The 22,508-nt window shown below is 45.9% G+C and overlaps 1 protein-coding gene across 1 annotated transcript in view; it reads left to right on the top strand.

The window, feature by feature from the left end:
- The window catches only part of ATG9A (autophagy related 9A), a 38,972-nt gene that overhangs the window by 14,785 nt on the left and 1,679 nt on the right, over nucleotides 1–22,508 (top strand). The window contains exons 2-16 of the mRNA XM_072122396.1: nucleotides 442–517; nucleotides 5,455–5,545; nucleotides 6,208–6,348; nucleotides 8,529–8,572; nucleotides 8,840–8,904; nucleotides 9,568–9,723; nucleotides 9,918–10,059; nucleotides 12,539–13,287; nucleotides 14,752–14,905; nucleotides 15,355–15,534; nucleotides 17,860–18,096; nucleotides 18,556–18,722; nucleotides 18,824–18,941; nucleotides 21,905–22,112; nucleotides 22,237–22,379. Coding sequence (XP_071978497.1) covers nucleotides 6,246–6,348; nucleotides 8,529–8,572; nucleotides 8,840–8,904; nucleotides 9,568–9,723; nucleotides 9,918–10,059; nucleotides 12,539–13,287; nucleotides 14,752–14,905; nucleotides 15,355–15,534; nucleotides 17,860–18,096; nucleotides 18,556–18,722; nucleotides 18,824–18,941; nucleotides 21,905–22,112; nucleotides 22,237–22,379 — 2,466 coding nt within the window. The 5' untranslated portion in view covers nucleotides 442–517; nucleotides 5,455–5,545; nucleotides 6,208–6,245. The remainder of the gene's footprint in view (nucleotides 1–441; nucleotides 518–5,454; nucleotides 5,546–6,207; nucleotides 6,349–8,528; nucleotides 8,573–8,839; nucleotides 8,905–9,567; nucleotides 9,724–9,917; nucleotides 10,060–12,538; nucleotides 13,288–14,751; nucleotides 14,906–15,354; nucleotides 15,535–17,859; nucleotides 18,097–18,555; nucleotides 18,723–18,823; nucleotides 18,942–21,904; nucleotides 22,113–22,236; nucleotides 22,380–22,508) is intronic.

Genomic DNA, 22,508 nt, shown 5'->3' on the forward strand with positions numbered 1-22,508 from the left:
CTGCACAGCACATTATACATGGACAATGCACTTACATGCACCAGGAAGAAGAAGGTGAACTCCAGGGACCTGAGCGGGGAAGTGACACAAGCAGGATATCGGGCGCAGGATCTTAGTGAATAGCGGCAGAGTACATGATCGCCGGACAATGCACTTTTGGGAACTCTGAGGCATCGGGTAAGTAAATGTGCTCCAATGTGGCAGAGTAGGCACAAGGGTTAGACTCCTTCTTCTTTGATCTGTGCAGTGTATGCTATGTACATCTGTGTATACATGGTGTGTACTTGCTGCCTCTGTCATCTCTGTGTCTTCTATAAGTAACCAATAGCAGCCTCTGCGCTGTTATAAGCTGATAAAGGTCACTGGCCCTTTAACAAAACATTGGAAATTCTGAACGTGACTCAGACCCAGTTACTTATTACTTTCGTTTTCTATGTACAGCCCTGATATGTCTGCAGCCGCAGGAGAGGAGCTCGCACACTGCTGAGGGCACAGGAAGACCCCGGGGCCACACAGGGTGAGTGTCTGCTGTATCATCCCAACTGAGGGGGACTGGGAGGAAGCGTATAATATATATATATATATATATATAGCACTGCACTTAGCCGGGTAACAATGGGATTCTATAGGGGTCATTTTTCACAGCGTAATGTGTTACATACCATCCATCTCACCATACAGTCCCAATAACCGACCATTCATAATAGTTATATTCCTGTACATAGGGGGCAGTATTATAGTAGTTATATTCCTGTACATAGGGGGCAGTATTATAGTAGTTATATTCCTGTACATAGGGGGCAGTATTATAGTAGTTATATTCCTGTACATAGGGGGCAGTATTGTAGTAGTTATATTCCTGTACATAGGGGGCAGTATTATAGTAGTTATATTCCTGTACATAGGGGGCAGTATTATAGTAGTTATATTCTTGTAGATAGGGGGCAGTATTATAGTAGTTATATTCTTGTACATAGGGGGCAGTATTATAGTAGTTATATTCTTGTACATAGGAGGCAGTATTATAGTAGTTATATTCTTGTACATAGGGGGCAGTATTATAGTAGTTATATTCCTGTACATAGGGGGCAGTATTATAGTAGTTATATTCCTGTACATAGGGGGCAGTATTATAGTAGTTATATTCTTGTACATAGGGGGCAGTATTATAGTAGTTATATTCCTGTACATAGGGGGCAGTATTATAGTAGTTATATTCCTGTACATAGGGGGCAGTATTATAGTAGTTATATTCCTGTACATAGGGGGCAGTATTATAGTAGTTATATTCCTGTACATAGGGGGCAGTATTATAGTAGTTATATTCCTGTACATAGGGGGCAGTATTATAGTAGTTATATTCCTGTACATAGGGGCAGTATTATAGTATTTATATTCCTGTACATAGGGGGCAGTATTATAGTAGTTATATTCTTGTACATAGGGGGCAGTATTATAGTAGTTATATTCTTGTACATATGGGGCAGTATTATAGTAGTTATATTCTTGTACATAGGGGGCAGTATTATAGTAGTTATATTCTTGTACATAGGGGGCAGTATTATAGTAGTTATATTCTTGTACATAGGGGGCAGTATTATAGTAGTTCTATTCTTGTACATAGGGACAGTATTATAGTAGTTATATTCCTGTACATAGGGGGCAGTATTATAGTAGATATATTCCTGTACATAGGGGGCAGTATTATAGTAGTTATATTCTTGTACATAGGGGGCAGTATTATAGTAGTTATATTCCTGTACATAGGGGGCAGTATTATAGTAGTTATATTCCTGTACATAGGGGGCAGTATTATAGTAGTTATATTCCTGTACATAGGGGGCAGTATTATAGTAGTTCTATTCTTGTACATAGGGACAGTATTATAGTAGTTATATTCCTGTACATAGGGGGCAGTATTATAGTAGATATATTCCTGTACATAGGGGGCAGTATTATAGTAGTTATATTCTTGTACATAGGGGGCAGTATTATAGTAGTTATATTCCTGTACATAGGGGGCAGTATTATAGTAGTTATATTCCTGTACATAGGGGCAGTATTATAGTAGTTATATTCCTGTACATAGGGGGCAGTATTATAGTAGTTATATCCCTGTACATAGGGGGCAGTATTATAGTAGTTATATTCCTGTACATAGGGGGCAGTATTATAGTAGTTATATTCCTGTACATAGGGGGCAGTATTATAGTAGTTATATTCCTGTACATAGGGGGCAGTATTATAGTAGTTATATTCCTGTACATAGGGGGCAGTATTATAGTAGTTATATTCTTGTACATAGGGGGCAGTATTATAGTAGTTATATTCCTGTACATAGGGGGCAGTATTATAGTAGTTATATTCTTGTACATAGGGGGCAGTATTATAGTAGTTATATTCCTGTACATAGGGGGCAGTATTATAGTAGTTATATTCCTGTACATAGGGGGCAGTATTATAGTAGTTATATTCCTGTACATAGGGGCAGTATTATAGTAGTTATATTCCTGTACATAGGGGGCAGTATTATAGTAGTTATATCCCTGTACATAGGGGGCAGTATTATAGTAGTTATATCCCTGTACATAGGAGGCAGTATTATAGTAGTTATATCCCTGTACATAGGGGCAGTATTATAGTAGTTATATTCCTGTACATAGGGGGCAGTATTATAGTAGTTATATTCCTGTACATAGGGGGCAGTATTATAGTAGTTATATTCCTGTACATAGGGGGCAGTATTATAGTAGTTATATTCCTGTACATAGGGGGCAGTATTATAGTAGTTATATCCCTGTACATAGGGGGCAGTATTATAGCAGTTATATTCCTGTACATAGGGGGCAGTATTATAGTAGTTATATTCCTGTACATAGGGGGCAGTATTATAGTAGTTATATTCCTGTACATAGGGGGCAGTATTATAGTAGTTATATTCTTGTACATAGGGGGCAGTATTATAGTAGTTATATTCTTGTACATAGGAGGCAGTATTATAGTAGTTATATTCCTGTACATAGGGAGCAGTATTATAGTAGTTATACTCCTGTACATAGGGGGCAATATTATAGTAGTTATATTCCTGTACATAGGGGGCAGTATTATAGTAGTTATATTCCTGTACATAGGGAGCAGTATTATAGTAGTTATATTCCTGTACATAGGGGGCAGTATTATAGTAGTTATATTCCTGTACATAGGGGGCAGTATTATAGTAGTTATATTCCTGTACATAGGAGGCAGTATTATAGTAGTTATATTCCTGTACATAGGGGGCAGTATTATAGTAATTATATCCCTGTACATAGGGGGCAGTATTATAGTAGTTATATTCTTGTACATAGGGAGCAGTATTATAGTAGTTATATTCCTGTACATAGGGGGCAGTATTATAGTAGTTATATTCCTGTACATAGGGGGCAGTATTATAGTAATTATATCCCTGTACATAGGGGGCAGTATTATAGTAGTTATATTCCTGTACATAGGGGGCAGTATTATAGTAGTTATATTCTTGTACATAGGGGCAGTATTATAGTAGTTATATTCTTGTACATAGGGGGCAGTATTATAGTAGTTATATTCCTGTACATAGGGGGCAGTATTATAGTAGTTATATTCTTGTACATAGGGGGCAGTATTATAGTAGTTATATTCTTGTACATACAAGCAGTATTATAGTAGTTATATTCCTGTACATAGGGGGCAGTATTATAGTAGTTATATTCTTGTACATAGGGGGCAGTATTATAGTAGTTATATTCCTGTACATAGGGGGCAGTATTATAGTAGTTATATTCTTGTACATAGGGGGCAGTATTATAGTAGTTATATTCTTGTACATAGGGGGCAGTATTATAGTAGTTATATTCTTGTACATAGGGGGCAGTATTATAGTAGTTGTATTCTTGTACATAGGGGGCAGTATTATAGTAGTTGTATTCTTGTACATAGGGGGCAGTATTATAGTAGTTATATTCTTGTACATAGGGGGCAGTACTATAGTAGTTATATTCCTGTACATAGGGGGCAGTATTATAGTAGTTATATTCCTGTACATAGGGGCAGTATTATAGTAGTTATATTCCTGTACATAGGAGGCAGTATTATAGTAGTTATATTCCTGTACATAGGAGGCAGTATTATAGTAGTTATATTCCTGTACATAGGGGGCAGTATTATAGTAGTTATATTCTTGTACATAGGGGGCAGTATTATAGTAGTTATATTTCTGTGCATAGGGAGCAGTATTATAGTAGTTATATTCCTGTACATAGGGGGCAGTATTATAGTAGTTGTATTCCTGTACATAGGAGGCAGTATTATAGTAGTTATATTCCTGTACATAGGGGGCAGTATTATAGTAGTTATATTCCTGTACATAGGGGCAGTATTATAGTAGTTATATTCTTGTACATAGGGGGCAGTATTATAGTAGTTATATTCCTGTACATAGGGGGCAGTATTATAGTAGTTATATTCTTGTACATAGGGGGCAGTATTATAGTAGTTATATTCCTGTACATAGGGGGAAGTATTATAATAGTTATATTCTTGTACATAGGGGGCAGTATTATAGTAGTTATATTCCTGTACATAGGGGGGCAGTATTATAGTAGTTATATTCTTGTACATAGGGGGCAGTATTATAGTAGTTATATTCTTGTACATAGGGGGCAGTATTATAGTAGTTATATTCCTGTACATAGGGGGCAGTATTATAGTAGTTATATTCTTGTACATAGGGGGCAGTATTATAGTAGTTATATTCCTGTACATAGGGGGCGGTATTATAGTAGTTATATTCCTGTACATAGGGGGCAGTATTATAGTAGTTATGGATCTGTACATAGGGGGCAGTATTATAGTAGTTATGGATCTGTACATAGGGGGCAGTATTATAGTAGTTATGGATCTGTACATAGGGGGCAGTATTATAGTAGTTATATTCCTGTACATAGGGGGCAGTATTATAGTAGTTATATTCCTGTACATAGGGGGCAGTATTATAGTAGTTATGGATCTGTACATAGGGGGCAGTATTATAGTAGTTATGGATCTGTACATAGGGGCAGTATTATAGTAGTTATATTCTTGTACATAGGGGGCAGTATTATAGTAGTTATATTCCTGTACATAGGGGGCAGTATTATAGTAGTTATATTCTTGTACATAGGGGGCAGTATTATAGTAGTTATATTCCTGTACATAGGGGGCAGTATTATAGTAGTTATGGATCTGTACATAGGGGCAGTATTATAGTAGTTATATTCCTGTACATAGGGGGCAGTATTATAGTAGTTATATTCTTGTACACAGGGGCAGTATTATAGTAGTTATATTCCTGTACATAGGGGGCAGTATTATAGTAGTTATGGATCTGTACATAGGGGCAGTAGTAATTGGTTATAATGTATGTCTTGTATAATTTATTTCTGTTTTCCTTCTTAGATTCTCCCTGTGGAGATGTAAATCAGTCGCCTCGGGAGGATGTTACTAGAAGAGGTGGATACTCTGTGGAGCTCTGATCCCCTCTCTTTATGTAAGTAGATGCGCCTCGTCCTACACTACACCGGGCAGCTGATATGTCCAGCAATCTCCTCCCATTGTCTTATTGACTCCAGTTAGTATTAATAATCTTCCATGTGGCCTCCCTGCTCCACCTCACTGTAGCTGACGGGCGGCAGATCCTGTGTACGGGGCTCCCAAATCTTTATGTGATTTCTTGTATCCATTATAAAGAAAGGTTCCATGGTTTATACATTCACCTCTTTGGGGCACATTTACTAAGAACAGTTCAGTGTGTACTATGTGCAGTTACCTGTGTAGTCTGCAGGGGGCGCCAGATTCAGGATTTCTGGTGCCCGTTCTTCATGAATCTGGCGCCTCCTGCACTGCCCCGACAGAGTGCACCACTTTGTTTTGGTGCACCTTTAACATGGGCCGTGTGACGCACTTCTGTCGGACCTTGCATGTTAAATGGAAGCCGGAGCGCCCCCTGCAGTGCAGAAATTTGTGAAGCATAGTGCAGCTGTGCCACAAAAGGGTCACATGCGCCGTATTTGTGGTGCGGACACTTCTTAAATACCTGTACAAGTAGTTTGCTCTGAAAAGAACGTGCAAAGTCCTTAGTAAATGACCCCCATTGTGTCCTCAACGCACATGATTTAACTACATCTCCTCCTCTTCTTGTTCTACTTCCAGCACATCCTCCATTTTGAAGATTGGGAACCCGGGGAGACATGGCAGTATTCGACACCCCGTACCAGAGGCTGGAGGCCTCTTACACAGACTCCCCTCTGGGGGAGGACGACCTCCTTGTCCATGTACCAGAGGGGAGTAAATGTGAGTACTGGCACATCATAAATGGGGGCTCACCAACCAGAGAGCCCGGCAAGCAATCCTAGAGCCCGGCAAGCAGCCCTAGGGGGTCAACAACCAGCCCTATCGGCCGACAGCCAGACCTAGAGCTCAGCTCCGAATCCTAGAGCCCAGCAACCAGCCCTAGGGGGTCAACAACCAGTCCTATAGGCCGACAACCAGTCCTAGAGCTCAGCCCCTAATCCTCGAGCCCAGCAACCAGCCCTAGGGGGTCAACAACCAGTCCTATAGGCCGACAACCAGTCCTAGAGCTCAGCCCCTAATCCTCGAGCCCAGCAACCAGCCCTAGGGGGTCAACAACCAGTCCTATAGGCCGACAACCAGTCCTAGAGCTCAGCCCCTAATCCTCGAGCCCAGCAACCAGCCCTAGGGGTCAACAACCAACCCTATAGGCCGACAGCCAGACCTAGAGCTCAGCCTCTAATCCTAGAGCTCAGCAGTTAACCCATCGGCCCTAGGGGTCAAAAAATCATTTGACAGTCAGTCCTTGAGTTCAACAACTGGCCAATGATCTTAGCAGCCATTCTCCAGGGTCAACTACCAGTTCTAGAGCACAGCAGGCAGTCCAAGAGCCCCAAAACAGCTCTTGGGGTCCTATAGAATGACAGCCAGTCCTAGAGCTCAGCTCCTAATCCTAGAGCCCTGCAGCCAGTCCTAGAGCTCAGCAGTCAGTCCTAAAGGTCAACAACCGGCCTTAGTCCCTAGCAGCCATAGGGGTCAGCAGTCAGTTGGCAGTCCATCCTAGAGTTCAACAACTGACCCTAGAGCCCAGCAGCCGGTCCTCAGGGTCAACAACCGGTCCTAGACCCCAGCAGCTGGTCCTCAGGGTCAACAACCGGTCCTAGACCCCAGCAGCTGGTCCTCAGGGTCAGCAACCGGTCCTAGACCCCAGCAGCTGGTCCTCAGGGTCAGCAACCGGTCCTAGACCCCAGCAGCTGGTCCTCAGGGTCAGCAACCGGTCCTAGACCCCAGCAGCAGGTCCTCAGGGTCAGCAACCGGTCCTAGACCCCAGCAGCTGGTCCTCAGGGTCAGCAACCGGTCCTAGACCCCAGCAGCTGGTCCTCAGGGTCAGCAACCGGTCCTAGACCCCAGCAGCTGGTCCTCAGGGTCAGCAACCGGTCCTAGACCCCAGCAGCAGGTCCTCAGGGTCAGCAACCGGTCCTAGACCCCAGCAGCAGGTCCTCAGGGTCAGCAACCGGTCCTAGACCCCAGCAGCTGGTCCTCAGGGTCAACAACCCGTCCTAGACCCCAGCAGCTCATCCTCAGGGTCAGCAACCGGTCCTAGACCCCAGCAGCTGGTCCTCAGGGTCAACAACCGGTCCTAGACCCCAGCAGCTCATCCTCAGGGTCAGCAACCGGTCCTAGACCCCAGCAGCTGGTCCTCAGGGTCAGCAACCGGTCCTAGACCCCAGCAGCTGGTCCTCAGGGTCAACAACCGGTCCTAGCTGGTTTTGACCAATGTCTTAAAGGGATTGTTCCTGAATATCACTGTGTAATGTGACCCCCTGGTGCCCTTTCCCTCCTGCTTATTTCGGGTGTATGGTTGCTGCTGTGCTCGTCTCCTCGCAGGAGTGGTAATGGGGTAAATAAAACCCTCTGCTATGAGGAAGCATCAAACCTGAGCTCTAAAGAGCCATTACACTATCCATTACCTAGTGTCACCACCCAGACTGCAGTCAGTGTTAGATGGAGAGATGTGTAATCAGACCTCTGTGTATGATGTTCGTAGCAGCAGGACTGTGAAATATGGATTTATATTCTAGGATTGTAACTTCTCCAAGTGCACTGGGGTCTTGTCCTTACACTGCTGTGCACTGGAGACTGTGTTAGGTAGTGTCCCTGGAGTATGTGTAATCATACCTTTGCGTATGATGTTAGTAGCAGCAGGACTGTAAATATGGATTTATATTCCAGGTTGTAGCTTATCCAAGTGCACTTGGGGCATTTAGGTTTCTGCACTTAAACTTTTTCCCAATCCCTCCACCTTGTTCTGAGTAAAAACTCTATTAGGCATCTGCTTGAATACCACAGTAGCCACAGTCCTGCTGCTACTAACAAGATACAAATAGATGTGATTACACATCTCTCCAGGTATTTGGGAATTTCCTACATGATGACACACATCTGTCTTCTTCTCTCCTCAGCTCCGTGGAATCACATTGAGAACCTGGATCTCTTTTTCTCCAGAGTATCCTTCCACTTCTGATGTGTAAAGCTCAGGCCAACATTTCACTTCCATTTTTAAGATCTATGTTTGCTGTCAGTAAACGGAGCTGTATCAGTGTTATTAGCCCGGAGACCGGGGAGGACACAGATTCTTGCTGGGAACTGCTGCACTGTCCATAGATGGTACATTCAAATGTAGAGACCCGATCCTGACTGTCACACAGCTGCTGTTTGCTACAATGTGTCAGTGCATTTAGATACAGCGTGTTCCTTAACTTAAGCACTTTAGGTATATAACCTGCACCAGAAGAATGGATTCACCTGCATGCTGATAGGAGAGATCTTCGAGTTGTTGTGAGTGCATTTAACCCCTTAATGACTGCTTATGGGCTTTAAGGAAGTCACTAAAGGGATCCAGTCAGCAGGTGTCGTGCAGACTACAGCCGGTGTTAGTTCTTGTCCCTAGCAGCAGGACCGTGAAATATGGATTTGTATTCAAGGATTGTAGCTGTTTCAAGTTCACTGGGCAATAGGGACAAGTCCTAGATATTGTCCCTGCAGGGATGTATGATTGTATCTTTGTGTATGTTGTTAGTAGCTGCAGGACTGTGAAGTGGAACAATATTACAGAGCTGTAGGTGGTGTCTACAACACTGCTGTGTTCTGTTCTCTCTGCACTGAGCTGCTCCACAGACGCTCCACCCTGAGTAAAGGTCCTGGTTTTGGTTGAACACAGAGCACAGCAGTGTGAGGACACACCCCCGGAGCACTTGGAGGAGCTGCAATCCTGGAATATAAATGCACATTTCACAGTCCTGCTGCTACTAACAACATACTGAAAGGTCTGATTACACATCTCTCCAGGGACACAGGCTGCAGTCTGTATGGTCGCAGCTGCTGATACATTCATGTGTATTGTGTGATGTCCTTTCCTCTGCTCTTTGGCATTCTGGTTACTTAGGATTTTGCAGCACTCTGCTTTGTGGCTTCTATTATTCCTGTCCCGTATCCCTGCAGGCAGTTCATCTTCATTGTCAGTTTCACCACCTTCCTGGTGAGCTGCGTGGATTATGACATCCTTTTTGCGAACAAGATGGTGAATCACAGTCAGAGCGAAAATAACAAAGTGACGCTGCCGGACGCCTTCCTGCCCCCGGGGGTCTGCCGGGACCGGTCAGTATCTCCCTCCTTCCACTCTATCTGTCAGGAGCTTCCACTGAAGTGCATTGTCTATGAGAAGGTGGCAGGCGTTTTCATCTTCCATTGATTAAAGGGAACCCGTCAGCAGGTGTCATCATGCAGACGGGAACCAAGTCCAAACTTTACTCCTGTGTAATTCTCAGTATGTCCTTTTTACTGTTTTCCAGAATTCGGGAGAATTTATTCCTCATGGTCCTCCTGGTCATCGCTGGGGTCTTCTGGATCCACAGACTCATCAAGTTTCTCTACAACGTCTGCTGCTACTGGGAGATCTACAACTTTTACATCCAGGCTCTGCGTATACCTATGGTGGGTACCGGGCATTGTGGTCACATGTCTGGAGGTATGTAGATGTTTTCGGGTTCTATCAAGGTTTGCAGCACATTTGAGGGCACTAGATGCAGATTGTTGATCTCAGTGTGATGGAAACCATCAGTATTTCAGTATGTTCTGGAAATGTAGAAGAAACCTGCGATTGTAGGACACAGCAATGGCCAGCTGTATTATAGCCTGCAGCCTCTTTAATGCCCAAACTGGGAAATAACTTTTTGGTCAGAGCTGGGCGGGGCTTCTTTCATTTTATCAACCTCGCCGCAACACTGTCACAGGGTCCTGAGGGGCTGCCACGGCTGCGAGGGACATGTATTCTTTTCTGTTATGCCCCTGACTCCTTTCTCGCTATCAGCTACATTTAAAATCCATGATAAAATTCTGTCTACCTGCAGTCACCACTAGGGGGAGTTCACTGTATACTGTGTTGTTATTGAGAATTTGGTATAATCTGTATTCAGTGAGCTCCCACTAGTGGTGGCTGCAGATAGACAAACTTTTATCATGAAGCTTTTCTGTAACTTTGTATCAAGAAAATTAAGCTCAATCCCTATAAAGGTGTGAAAATTATAAAACATTTAGCTCACAACTTCTAACACCTAAATATTACTTAAAGGGGCAAACAATTTATATTGTATGTGCAATGAAAAGTTATGGAGTTTTACAATATATTTTCGGTATCAATTTCTCACGGCTTTCTAGATCTCTCGTTACATTCCTGGTCATGTGATGTCACACAGGTGCACAACCCGTTATATCCCTGGTCATGTGATGTCACACAGGTGCACGGCTCGTTATATCCCTGGTCATATGATGTCACACAGGTGCACGGCTCATTATATCCCTGGTCATGTGATGTCACACAGGAGCACAGCTCATTATATCCCTGGTCATGTGATGTCACACAGGTGCACGGCTCGTTATATCCCTGGTCATGTGATGTCACACAGGTGCACAGCTCGTTATATCCCTGGTCATGTGATGTCACACAGGTGCACGGCTCGTTATATCCCTGGTCATGTGATGTCACACAGATGCACGGCTCATTATATCCCTGGTGATGTGATGTCACACAGGTGCACAGCTCATTATATCCCTGGTCATGTGATGTCACACAGGTGCACTGCTTGTTATATACCTGACCATCTGATGTCACACAGGTGCACGGCTTGTAATAACCCTGGTCACATGGTGTCACACAGGTGCACAGCTCATTATATCCCTGGTCATGTGATGTCACACAGGTGCACGGCTCGTTATATCCCTGGTTATGTGATGTCACACAGGTGCACGGCTCGTTATATCCCTGGTCATGTGATGTCACACAGGTGCACGGCTCGTTATATCCCTGGTCATGTGATGACACACAGGTGCACGGATCGTTATATCCCTGGTCATGTGATGTCACACAGGTGCACGGATCGTTATATCCCTGGTCATGTGATGTCACACAGGTGCACGGCTCGTTATATCCCTGGTCATGTGATGTCACACAGGTGCACGGCTCGTTATATCCCTGGTCATGTGATGTCATACAGGTGCACGGCTCGTTATATCCCTGGTCATGTGATGTCACACAGGTGCACGGCTCGTTATATCCCTGGTCATGTGATGTCACACAGGTGCACGGCTCGTTATATCCCTGGTCATGTGATGTCACACAGGTGCACGGCTCATTATATCCCTGGTCATGTGATGTCACACAGGTGCACGGCTCATTATATCCCTGGTCCTGTGATGTCACACAGGTGCACGGCTCGTTATATCCCTGGTCCTGTGATGTTACACAGGTGCACTGCTTGTTATGTACCTGACCATCTGATGTCACACAGGTGCACGGCTTGTAATAACCCTGGTCACATGGTGTCACACAGGTGCACAGCTCATTATATCCCTAGTCATGTGATGTCACACAGGTGCACGGCTCGTTATATCCCTGGTTATGTGATGTCACACAGGTGCACGGCTCGTTATATCCCTGGTCATGTGATGTCACACAGGTGCACGGCTCGTTATATCCCTGGTCATGTGATGTCACACAGGTGCACGGCTCATTATATCCCTGGTCATGTGATGTCACACAGGTGCGCGGCTCGTTATATCCCTGGTCATGTGATGTCACACAGGTGCACGTCTCGTTATATCCTTGGTCATTTGATGGCACTTTATGTCATTACATGTCATTACACTAATCAGTGCTGTATGACATAACGAGCTGTGCACCTGTGTGACATCACATGACCAGGGATATAACGAGCTGTGCACCTGTGTGACATCACATGACTATGAAGTGGTATTTATCCACAGTAAACAATGAATCTTTGAATATAATGACAGCAAGCAGAGATCTGGAAAACTGTGAGGAATTGATACAGAAAAAACATTGGGAAATTGTACAACTTTCCATTACACAAACAATCTCAATGATCCCTTATCTCTGCCCCTCCATGTGTTGCAGGCGGATCTCCCATATTACACCTGGGAGGAAATCCAAAGCAGAATCGTCCAGATCCAGAAGGAGCATCAGATCTGCATCCACAAGAAGGAGTTGTCAGAACTGGACGTCTCCCATCGGATCCTGCGCTTCAAGAACTACATGGTGGCCATGGTGAACAAGAACCTTCTGCCCCTCCAGCACCGGCTCCCCCTGCTGGGCGATACAATCTTCTACACCCGTGGCCTCAAGTACAACTTCCAGCTCATCTTCTTCTGGGGTCCCGGATGCCTTTTCCAGAATGAGTGGAGTCTGAAGCCGGAGTACAAGCGTGCCGGAGCGCGGCTGGAGCTGGCGGATCGGCTGTCTCAGCGCATCCTATGGATTGGACTCGCCAACCTGGTGCTCTGCCCGCTGGTCCTGGTCTGGCAGATCCTCTATGCCTTCTTCAGCTACACAGAAGTCCTGCGCCGAGAACCTGGGAGCCTGGGAGCCAGATGCTGGTCGCTGTACGGCCGCTGCTACCTGCGCCACTTCAATGAGCTGGACCATCAGCTGCAGGCGAGGCTGAGCCGGGCCTACAAGCCGGCCAGCAAATACATGAACTGCTTCCTCTCGCCGCTCCTGGCCGTGGCTGCTAAACATTTAGGATTCCTGGCGGGGTCCATCCTGGCGGTGCTGATCGCACTCACTGTCTATGACGAGGACGTCCTGGCAGTGGAACACGTGCTGAGCGCTGTCACTCTCCTGGGAGTGGTGGTGACTGTCTGCAGGTCAGTGCTGAATGTTTCCTAAAGGAAATCTCCCATCACAATCCTTCCTGACACCCCAGGGACATAGACCCAGGCACCGGGACTGTGGGATCCATGGCCTCATCCCTTCTAAAATCAACTTTTACAATTATGCTAATGGATGGGGTGTTACCAGTGCTCCTCCATGCTTTTACACTGTGCAGGAGCACTTACCCCCTCCCACTCAGCTGGCATGGGCTCTGGTAACACCCCCCAGAGCCCTTTTTTATAAATTTTAATTCCCCCAATATACAAATTTCCTAAAGAGGCTACTGGGGCGTGGAGTAGCCGGAGCTGAGGCTACACAATGCGGCTACTCCACGCCCCAGTATCCTCTTGCGTTTCGCCTACCAATGCATCTTCAGCGCTCAGCTCCTGGTAGCCGTGCACACTCGTCTGCGAAGCTGGGTCCTGCGCAGAATGCAGGCCGCCGACTGCGCAATCTCGGCTCTGAAGTCGGAGTTACTGCGCATGCGCAGAACCCAGCTTCGCAGATGAGTATCTACTATACATTAGAGGAACCTGCCTCCGGATCTACCTATAAAGGTGGTGGTAGGTTTCCTTTAAAGGGATTGTCCAGGACTGAGAATTACATGGTCTCTTTACCGTGAGGGTCTGACACCGATCAGCTGATATTAGCACAAGCAGCACAATACATTGTAGTGACGTCATATCCCAATCTATGGGAGATGAGCTGCAGTAATGTCACACGGCCACTGCAGTGTGCATGGAGCTGTCTAGTCCTATAGCCTCTGCTTACATCTGCTGATTGATGCGTGGCCCGGGCTGTGGACTCCCCTTCCTCTCCCCTTAATGATCTTTCCTGGAGATAGGCCATTAATTGTCTGTCGGCCTCTTTAATCTTCAGACATCTAAAGATTAATGAACGGTTTTGAAAGTTTTGTTTTTAGCACTTTAAATCCTCTGAAACATCTCATTAATCAAGTTCGCAAAATAGTTTTGAGTTGACCGGACCCAATGCATCGTCACTAGTCACAGGCTACACGCAGGCCCTGAGTGATCTTACAGTCACCTCAATCCGTCTCATGTTTTTGCGATATTGTAGTCGGTAGAATGTGATGAGACCTGAGGATCAGACTACGCTAAGGGTTTGTTTGTAGTCTGTAACCATAGTGACGCATGAGCCTGCACCGGAGCTGCATACTCAACTCAACACTGTTTGTGAAGTTGGTTCCTGTTTTATTTTTGTTGTTGTAGAGGAGATAAATCACCTCTCTCCGTGATACTGAACTTGTGGAGTCATTCTTCATTTGTTGGGGATTTAAAGGGGATGGTCAGGAGTTACTATTAGGCCATTGATAGTTGATTGTATGGGGGTGGGGGCTCCATGCAGAACTGAACAGGTGTAAAGTCCCCCTCCGCAGGCTACATTGTTGCAGTACACGATACATTTGATAACCTCTGTTTGTCCTCCCTGTTCTTCAGGTCGTTCATTCCCGACCAGCACTTGGTTTTCTGTCCGGAGCAGCTCCTCCGGGTGATTCTGGCTCACATCCACTACATGCCCGACCACTGGCAGCGCAGCGCTCACCGCTCCGAGACTCGGGGAGAGTTCGCACAACTTTTCCAGTACAAAGCGGTGAGTTGTTTTGGGGTCAGAACTGAACTAACCCAGGCAGGATGGGTTTACCATTTACCATGACAGTCAATCTTGATAAACCACTTACTCATAAATCCTGTAACTGTGATAATCTTCTTATATTTGTTCTCTGAGGCCTCCTTTCTTCTAAAATCAACTTTAAAAAATTATGAAAATTAGCCCCATCTGTAGCTTCACATGCTGTTACACTGTCTTCCCCTCCCTCTGCTTCCTCAGCCCTTCCTCCACAGTGTAACAGCCTGGGATGAGCTGCAGTTACCTGGTTTAGCCACTACACAGATTTTGCTGCTGTTCTTTCAGCGTCATTCCCTTTGTTGATTCTGGTGCAGGAGGCAGCTAGGATCAGGGGATCTGTTGGAGATCCCCAAAATCTGATATTCTTCTATGGAAAAATTCCCTTTAATAAAGCCTTAACTTTCCGTGTGCAGGTCTTTATTCTGGAGGAGCTCCTGAGTCCTCTGCTGACGCCTCTCGTACTGATTTTCCGGCTGCGTCCAAAGTCCTTGGAGATCATCGACTTCTTCCGAAACTTCACAGTGGAAGTGGTGGGAGTCGGGGACACCTGTTCTTTTGCACAAATGGACGTCCGTCAGCACGGCAACCCTGCGGTAAGTACACGGCAGCGCGAGATCATCCACATAGAGAAGCCATAGATCAGCATTTGGGACGGATAGAACAGACCCTTCATCAGTTTCCTTCTGTCTGCTGGATGTTACGGCTCCTCTACGCTCCCTATGTGTAGGGACCTGTCACATCCTATATAGTCCTGCATCTCTCCTGCTACACCCCTGATCTGCCCACAGGTGGGACTGCAGCTAGTGTTGGGTATATGTAATCATACCCGTATTATAGCAGCAGGACTGAGGATTGGAGCTTCTCCAAGTGCACTGGGGATGTGTCCTCACACTGCTGTGTTCTGTGCTCTCTGCAGCCAGTGTTATGTATTGTCCCTGGAGAGATGTGTAATCAGTCCTCACACTGCTGTGCTCTGTGCTCTCTGCAGCCAGTGTTATGTATTGTCCCTGGAGGGATGTGTAATCAGACCTCACACTGCTGTGCTCTGTGCTCTCTGCAGCCAGTGTTATGTATTGTCCCTGGAGGGATGTGTAATCAGACCTCACACTGCTGTGTTCTGTGCTCTCTGCAGCCAGTGTTATGTATTGTCCCTGGAGGGATGTGTAATCAGACCTCACACTGCTGTGTTCTGTGCTCTCTGCAGCCAGTGTTATGTATTGTCCCTGGAGAGATGTGTAATCAGACCTCACACTGCTGTGCTCTGTGCTCTCTGCAGCCAGTGTTATGTATTGTCCCTGGAGGGATGTGTAATCAGACCTCACACTGCTGTGTTCTGTGCTCTCTGCAGCCAGTGTTATGTATTGTCCCTGGAGAGATGTGTAATCAGACCTCACACTGCTGTGTTCTGTGCTCTCTGCAGCCAGTGTTATGTATTGTCCCTGGAGAGATGTGTAATCAGACCTCACACTGCTGTGTTCTGTGCTCTCTGCAGCCAGTGTATGGTATCGTCCCTGGAGAGATGGATAATCATACCTTTGTGTATGTTGTTAGTAGCAGCAGGACTGTGGGTATTGGTTATTAAATTCAAGGATTATAGTTTCTCCAAGTGCACTGGGGGTATGTCCTCACACTGCTGTGCTTTTAATGCTTTGCATAGAGCTGCTCCACTGTCTCTTCTTTTTGCTGAGAGTAAAGTCTGTAGATGGCTACAGTAATCATCAGTGTGTCGGGGTTGTGCAGCACTCCATAGGGACCATTATGTGCTGTTAATTCTCTATTTCTTAATGCACGTTAGGGGCGTGTCCTCACACTGCTGTGCTCTTTCTGGCGTGTCCTCACACTGCTGTGCTCCTTCTGGCGTGTCCTCACACTGCTGTGCTCCTTCTGGCGTGTCCTCACACTGCTGTGCTCCTTCTGGCGTGTCCTCACACTGCTGTGCTCCTTCTGGCGTGTCCTCACACTGCTGTGCTCCTTCTGGCGTGTCCTCACACTGCTGTGCTCCTTCTGGCGTGTCCTCACACTGCTGTGCTCCTTCTGGCGTGTCCTCACACTGCTGTGCTCCTTCTGGCGTGTCCTCACACTGCTGTGCTCCTTCTGGCGTGTCCTCACACTGCTGTGCTCCTTCTGGCGTGTCCTCACACTGCTGTGCTCCTTCTGGCGTGTCCTCACACTGCTGTGCTCCTTCTGGCTTGTCCTCACACTGCTGTGCTCCTTCTGGCGTGTCCTCACACTGCTGTGCTCCTTCTGGCGTGTCCTCACACTGCTGTGCTCCTTCTGGCGTGTCCTCACACTGCTGTGCTCCTTCTGGCGTGTCCTCACACTGCTGTGCTCCTTCTGGCGTGTCCTCACACTGCTGTGCTCCTTCTGGCGTGTCCTCACACTGCTGTGCTCCTTCTGGCGTGTCCTCACACTGCTGTGCTCCTTCTGGCTTGTCCTCACACTGCTGTGCTCCTTCTGGCGTGTCCTCACACTGCTGTGCTCCTTCTGGCGTGTCCTCACACTGCTGTGCTCTTTCTGGCGTGTCCTCACACTGCTGTGCTCTTTCTGGCGTGTCCTCACACTGCTGTGCTCTTTCTGGCGTGTCCTCACACTGCTGTGCTCTTTCTGGCGTGTCCTCACACTGCTGTGCTCTTTCTGGCGTGTCCTCACACTGCTGTGCTCTTTCTGGCGTGTCCTCACACTGCTGTGCTCTTTCTGGCGTGTCCTCACACTGCTGTGCTCTTTCTGGCGTGTCCTCACACTGCTGTGCTCTTTGTTCTCTGGATAGAACTGCTTAGCAGCCCCTCCCTTCAGCTTTGAGTTTGTGCTCTTGTATTCAAAGAGAAACATGCTACGGAACACAGGGCACAGCAGTGTGAGGACACGCCCGCACCTTGTCATGTACAATGGATCACGGTACATATTCCCTTCTCTTATAGTGGATGTCTGCCGGGAAGACGGAGGCCTCAGTTTACCAGCAGGCGGAAGACGGAAAGACTGAGCTGTCCCTGATGCACTTCGCCATCACCAACCCCCGGTGGCAGCCTCCAAGAGAATGCTCCGCCTTCCTGACACATCTGCGGGAGCGAGTCCAGAAAGACAGCGGAGGAACAACACCCAAAAACCCCCCAGGGCTGGGACACCCCCTGCACTGCTCCGGGCTGTCCGACTCTGAGGTGAGCACCAGCTTTATCATGTCCACAACACATCGTTTTAAAGGGCCAGGACCAGTATTTGAAGCTGACTCCTTGCCAAGTGCTTTTGGGGTGTGTCCTCACACTGCTGTGCACTTACCTCTGTGCATTGAGCTGCTCCAGAGCCCGTGCCCACTGCTCTTATTAAAAGAAGGAGCAGGCTTCTGAATCATTGCTATAGCAGTCAAACAGAGAGGCAGCTCAATGCACAGAACTAAGAGCACAGCAGTGTAAGGACAAACCCCTAGGGCTCTTGGTGCAGCTGCAAAACTGGACTGTAGATCCAGGATTTCTCCGGGCCGACTGTGTAACACTACAGTACCGACAGATCCCCTTACAAATAGGAAATGATGCAACGGTGCACGTCGTTTTGTGTATACAGCTCCCATGCAGGCTTAGGTGATTGCACACACTCCATTCCGTTCTTGTTCTGTGTTGTAGCCGCACAGTCTGATGGCGAACATGTTCCACGCGATGTCCCCGGCCACGATGCCGCCGCACACGGATGTTCTCTGCTCTCCGCACGTCTCTGCGGTATCGGAGGTGGCGTCAGCTCTGCGGTCCCTGTCACCGCAGCAGTCCTATCACATGACTCAGAACCAGAGCGGGTGAGAGAAGGGGTGCGCACCCCACAAGCCTCTTCTTTATTTATGGAGACAGTGATATTATACGTGTTATATGTGCTACAATGTGTGTTATGTGTCTGTAGCCTTGAGTTCCGGAACAGCAGCTTTGGGAGCAGCCTGTGGGAGGGCCCCATGACCAGCGGGCCCCTGTCTGAGTACGCCTCCATGGAGATGAGCCTGCACGCACTGTACATGCACGAGGTAAGTGGTCGTGTCAAAATACTACTGCTACAACCCTACTACTACAGTACTAATACTGTGCTGCTACGACTAATGCTGCACTGCTGCTACCACGTGACTAATACTACATTACTAAAAATGATACTACTACACTGATGGAACTGCTACAACCCTACTACTACAGTACTAATACTGTGCTGCTACGACTAATGCTGCACTGCTGCTACCACGTGACTAATACTACACTACTAAAAATGATACTACTACACTGATAGAACTGCTACAACCCTACTACTACAGTACTAATACTGTGCTGCTACGACTAATGCTGCACTGCTGCTACCACGTGACTAATACTACACTACTAAAAATGATACTACTACACTGATAGAACTGCTACAACCCTACTACTACAGTACTAATACTGTGCTGCTACGACTAATGCTGCACTGCTGCTACCACGTGACTAATACTACACTACTAAAAATGATACTACTACACTGATGGAACTGCTACAACCCTACTACTACAGTACTAATACTGTGCTGCTACGACTAATGCTGCACTGCTGCTACCACGTGACTAATACTACACTACTAAAAATGATACTACTACACTGATAGAACTGCTACAACCCTACTACTACAGTACTAATACTGTGCTGCTACGACTAATGCTGCACTGCTGCTACCACGTGACTAATACTACACTACTAAAAATGATACTACTACACTGATAGAACTGCTACAACCCTACTACTACAGTACTAATACTGTGCTGCTACGACTAATGCTGCACTGCTGCTACCACGTGACTAATACTACACTACTAAAAATGATACTACTACACTGATAGAACTGCTACAACCCTACTACTACAGTACTAATACTGTGCTGCTACGACTAATGCTGCACTGCTGCTACCACGTGACTAATACTACACTACTAAAAATGATACTACTACACTGATAGAACTGCTACAACCCTACTACTACAGTACTAATACTGTGCTGCTACGACTAATGCTGCACTGCTGCTACCACGTGACTAATACTACACTACTCATAATTATAGTACTATACTACACCATTACTACACTATTAGTACATATACACACCCGTGCTACTACCAGACTAATACTACATTACAAACAACTCTACTATTATACTACTAGTGCTACACTATCAGTACTTATACACACCTGTGCTACTACAAGACTAATACAGGCGGTCCCCTACTTAAGGACACCCGACTTACAGACAACCCATAGTTACAGACGGACCTCTCTGCCCCCTGTGACCTCTGGTGACCTCTCTGGATGTTACTATAGCCCCAGGCTGCAATGATCAGCTGTAAGGTGTCTGTAATGAAGCTTTATTGATAATCCTTGGTCCTATTACAGCAAAAATTTTGAAACTCCAATTGTCACTGGGACAAAAGAAAAAAAAATGTCCAGAACTTCAATTAAAACATATACAGTTTTGACTTACATACAAATTCAACTTAAGAACAAACCTCCAGTCCCTATCTTGTATGTAACCCGGGGACTGCCTGTACTACAATTCTACTTCACTGCTACTACACTTCTACTGTTGCAACACTTTATACTGAACTCCAAATAATTTTACAATCCTTCTACAATACTAATACCACACTGTAACTATTGGCACGCTCTTTATAGTATGCTACTCACTCTACTTTTGTTACACTCCTACTCTATTACTACACAATCAATACGACTAAGTATTACTACCACTGCACTAGCACTACACAACTGCTAATGCACAATTGTTACTGGCAGTCCCCGGGTTACATAGAATATAGGGTCTGTAGGTTTGTTCTTAAGTTGAATTTGTATGTAAGTCGGAACGGTATACTTTATCATTGTAACACCAGCCAGAACTTTTTCTGTGACAACTGGATTTTAAAAATGTTGGGTTGTCATAAGAATCGGAATTAACAATAAATCTTCATTACAGAAACATTTGATAACTGTTACAGCTGATTATTGTAGCCTAGGACTAAAGAACAGGAAATTACCAATATCCAGAGGTCCGTTTGTAACTAGGGGTCGTCTGTAAGTCGAGTGTTCTTAAGTAGGGGACCGCCTGTATTGGTAGGTTACGAATACTACACTGTCCCTGCTACTTTGACTGTACTACCACAGTACTACTGATGCACTAATACTATTGCTAGACTCATACTGCCTATATTACTGTGTATACTATCCTGCTAGTACACATCTTCCATTACTATGCAGCTATGGCTGCTAGACTACATCACTCCAAATACTTCTACTAGACTAGTAATACTACAATACTACTACCACTGTTTCTGTAGCCTACTAGTACTATACTCGTATTAATGCTACTTTTCTAATACTAATACTCTACTGTAATGGTACAACTACTACACTACTTATACTGCAGTACAGGCGGTCCCCTACTTAAGGACACCCGACTTACAGACAACCCATAGTTACAGACAGACCCCTCTGACCTCTCTGGATATTACTATAGTCCCAGGCTGCAATGATCAGCTGTAAGGTGTCTGTAATGAAGCTTTATGGATAATCCTTGGTCCCATTACAGCAAAAACCGTTTAAACTCCAATTGTCACTGGGCCCAATTTTTTTTTGTCTGGATCTACAATTATAAATTATACAGTTGCGACTTACATACAAATTCAACTTAAGAACAAACCTCCGGACCCTATCTTGTACGTAGCCCTGCCTGTAGACTACTACTATATTACACTACTAGTGCTATACTGCTAACACTACATGTATGTACACTACTAATATGATGCTATTAGAGTACTCCTGGATTTACTAATACTCTACTACAATAGAGACATTACAACTACACTACAAATACTATACTAATGCTACTACTGTTTGTATACTACTACAACTGCTACTACTACCACACACCTACTGCACGGTTGGACACTACTACAGACAATGAGTAAGTTGTGTTGTGTTAGTTACACCAGCAGCACACGCGGATGGCACCGGGCCGCCACATATGGCACAGACAGGAGAGCGATGACAGCGGAGACAGCGTGTCAGGCGAAGGACCGGCTCATACTACATCCAGCATCCCCACCTCCGCCAGCTGCCCGTCACCCTCCGCCGTGCAGCGGGAGGATAAGATGGCGCCGATCAGTGCACACAGGTTCAGCGCCAGCACAGGTAGGTGTTGTGTGGGTAGTAAGTGGCTGCCGGGTCATGTGGCGGCTTCTGCTGTGTAACGTCTATGGGGTCGGCCCCTTATGTTCGGTCCAACTCGTTCTTTCTTCTTTTTTTTCCCCTATAGACTTTGGATCAGTACAGAGACCCTCATCTAACATGGCCCGGCAGCCCATGGGGGGGTGGAGTGAGGATCCCCAGAGCACCCACCACCCAGAAACTGTGCCAGAAGAAGGGTCCGAAGACGAGCTCCCACCTCAGACACATAAGGTCAGTGTATTGTCTAGTCTTATCATCTGTTCATCTCATCTCTCTACTACTGGTAAGGAAAAACATGGCGGCTTCCACACACACAGCACCACTCCGGTCCATGGGTGCACATTTGGTATTACAGGTCAG

This window comes from Engystomops pustulosus, chromosome 8 (assembly GCF_040894005.1).
Source record: "Engystomops pustulosus chromosome 8, aEngPut4.maternal, whole genome shotgun sequence".
NCBI classification, from domain to species: Eukaryota; Metazoa; Chordata; class Amphibia; order Anura; family Leptodactylidae; genus Engystomops; species Engystomops pustulosus.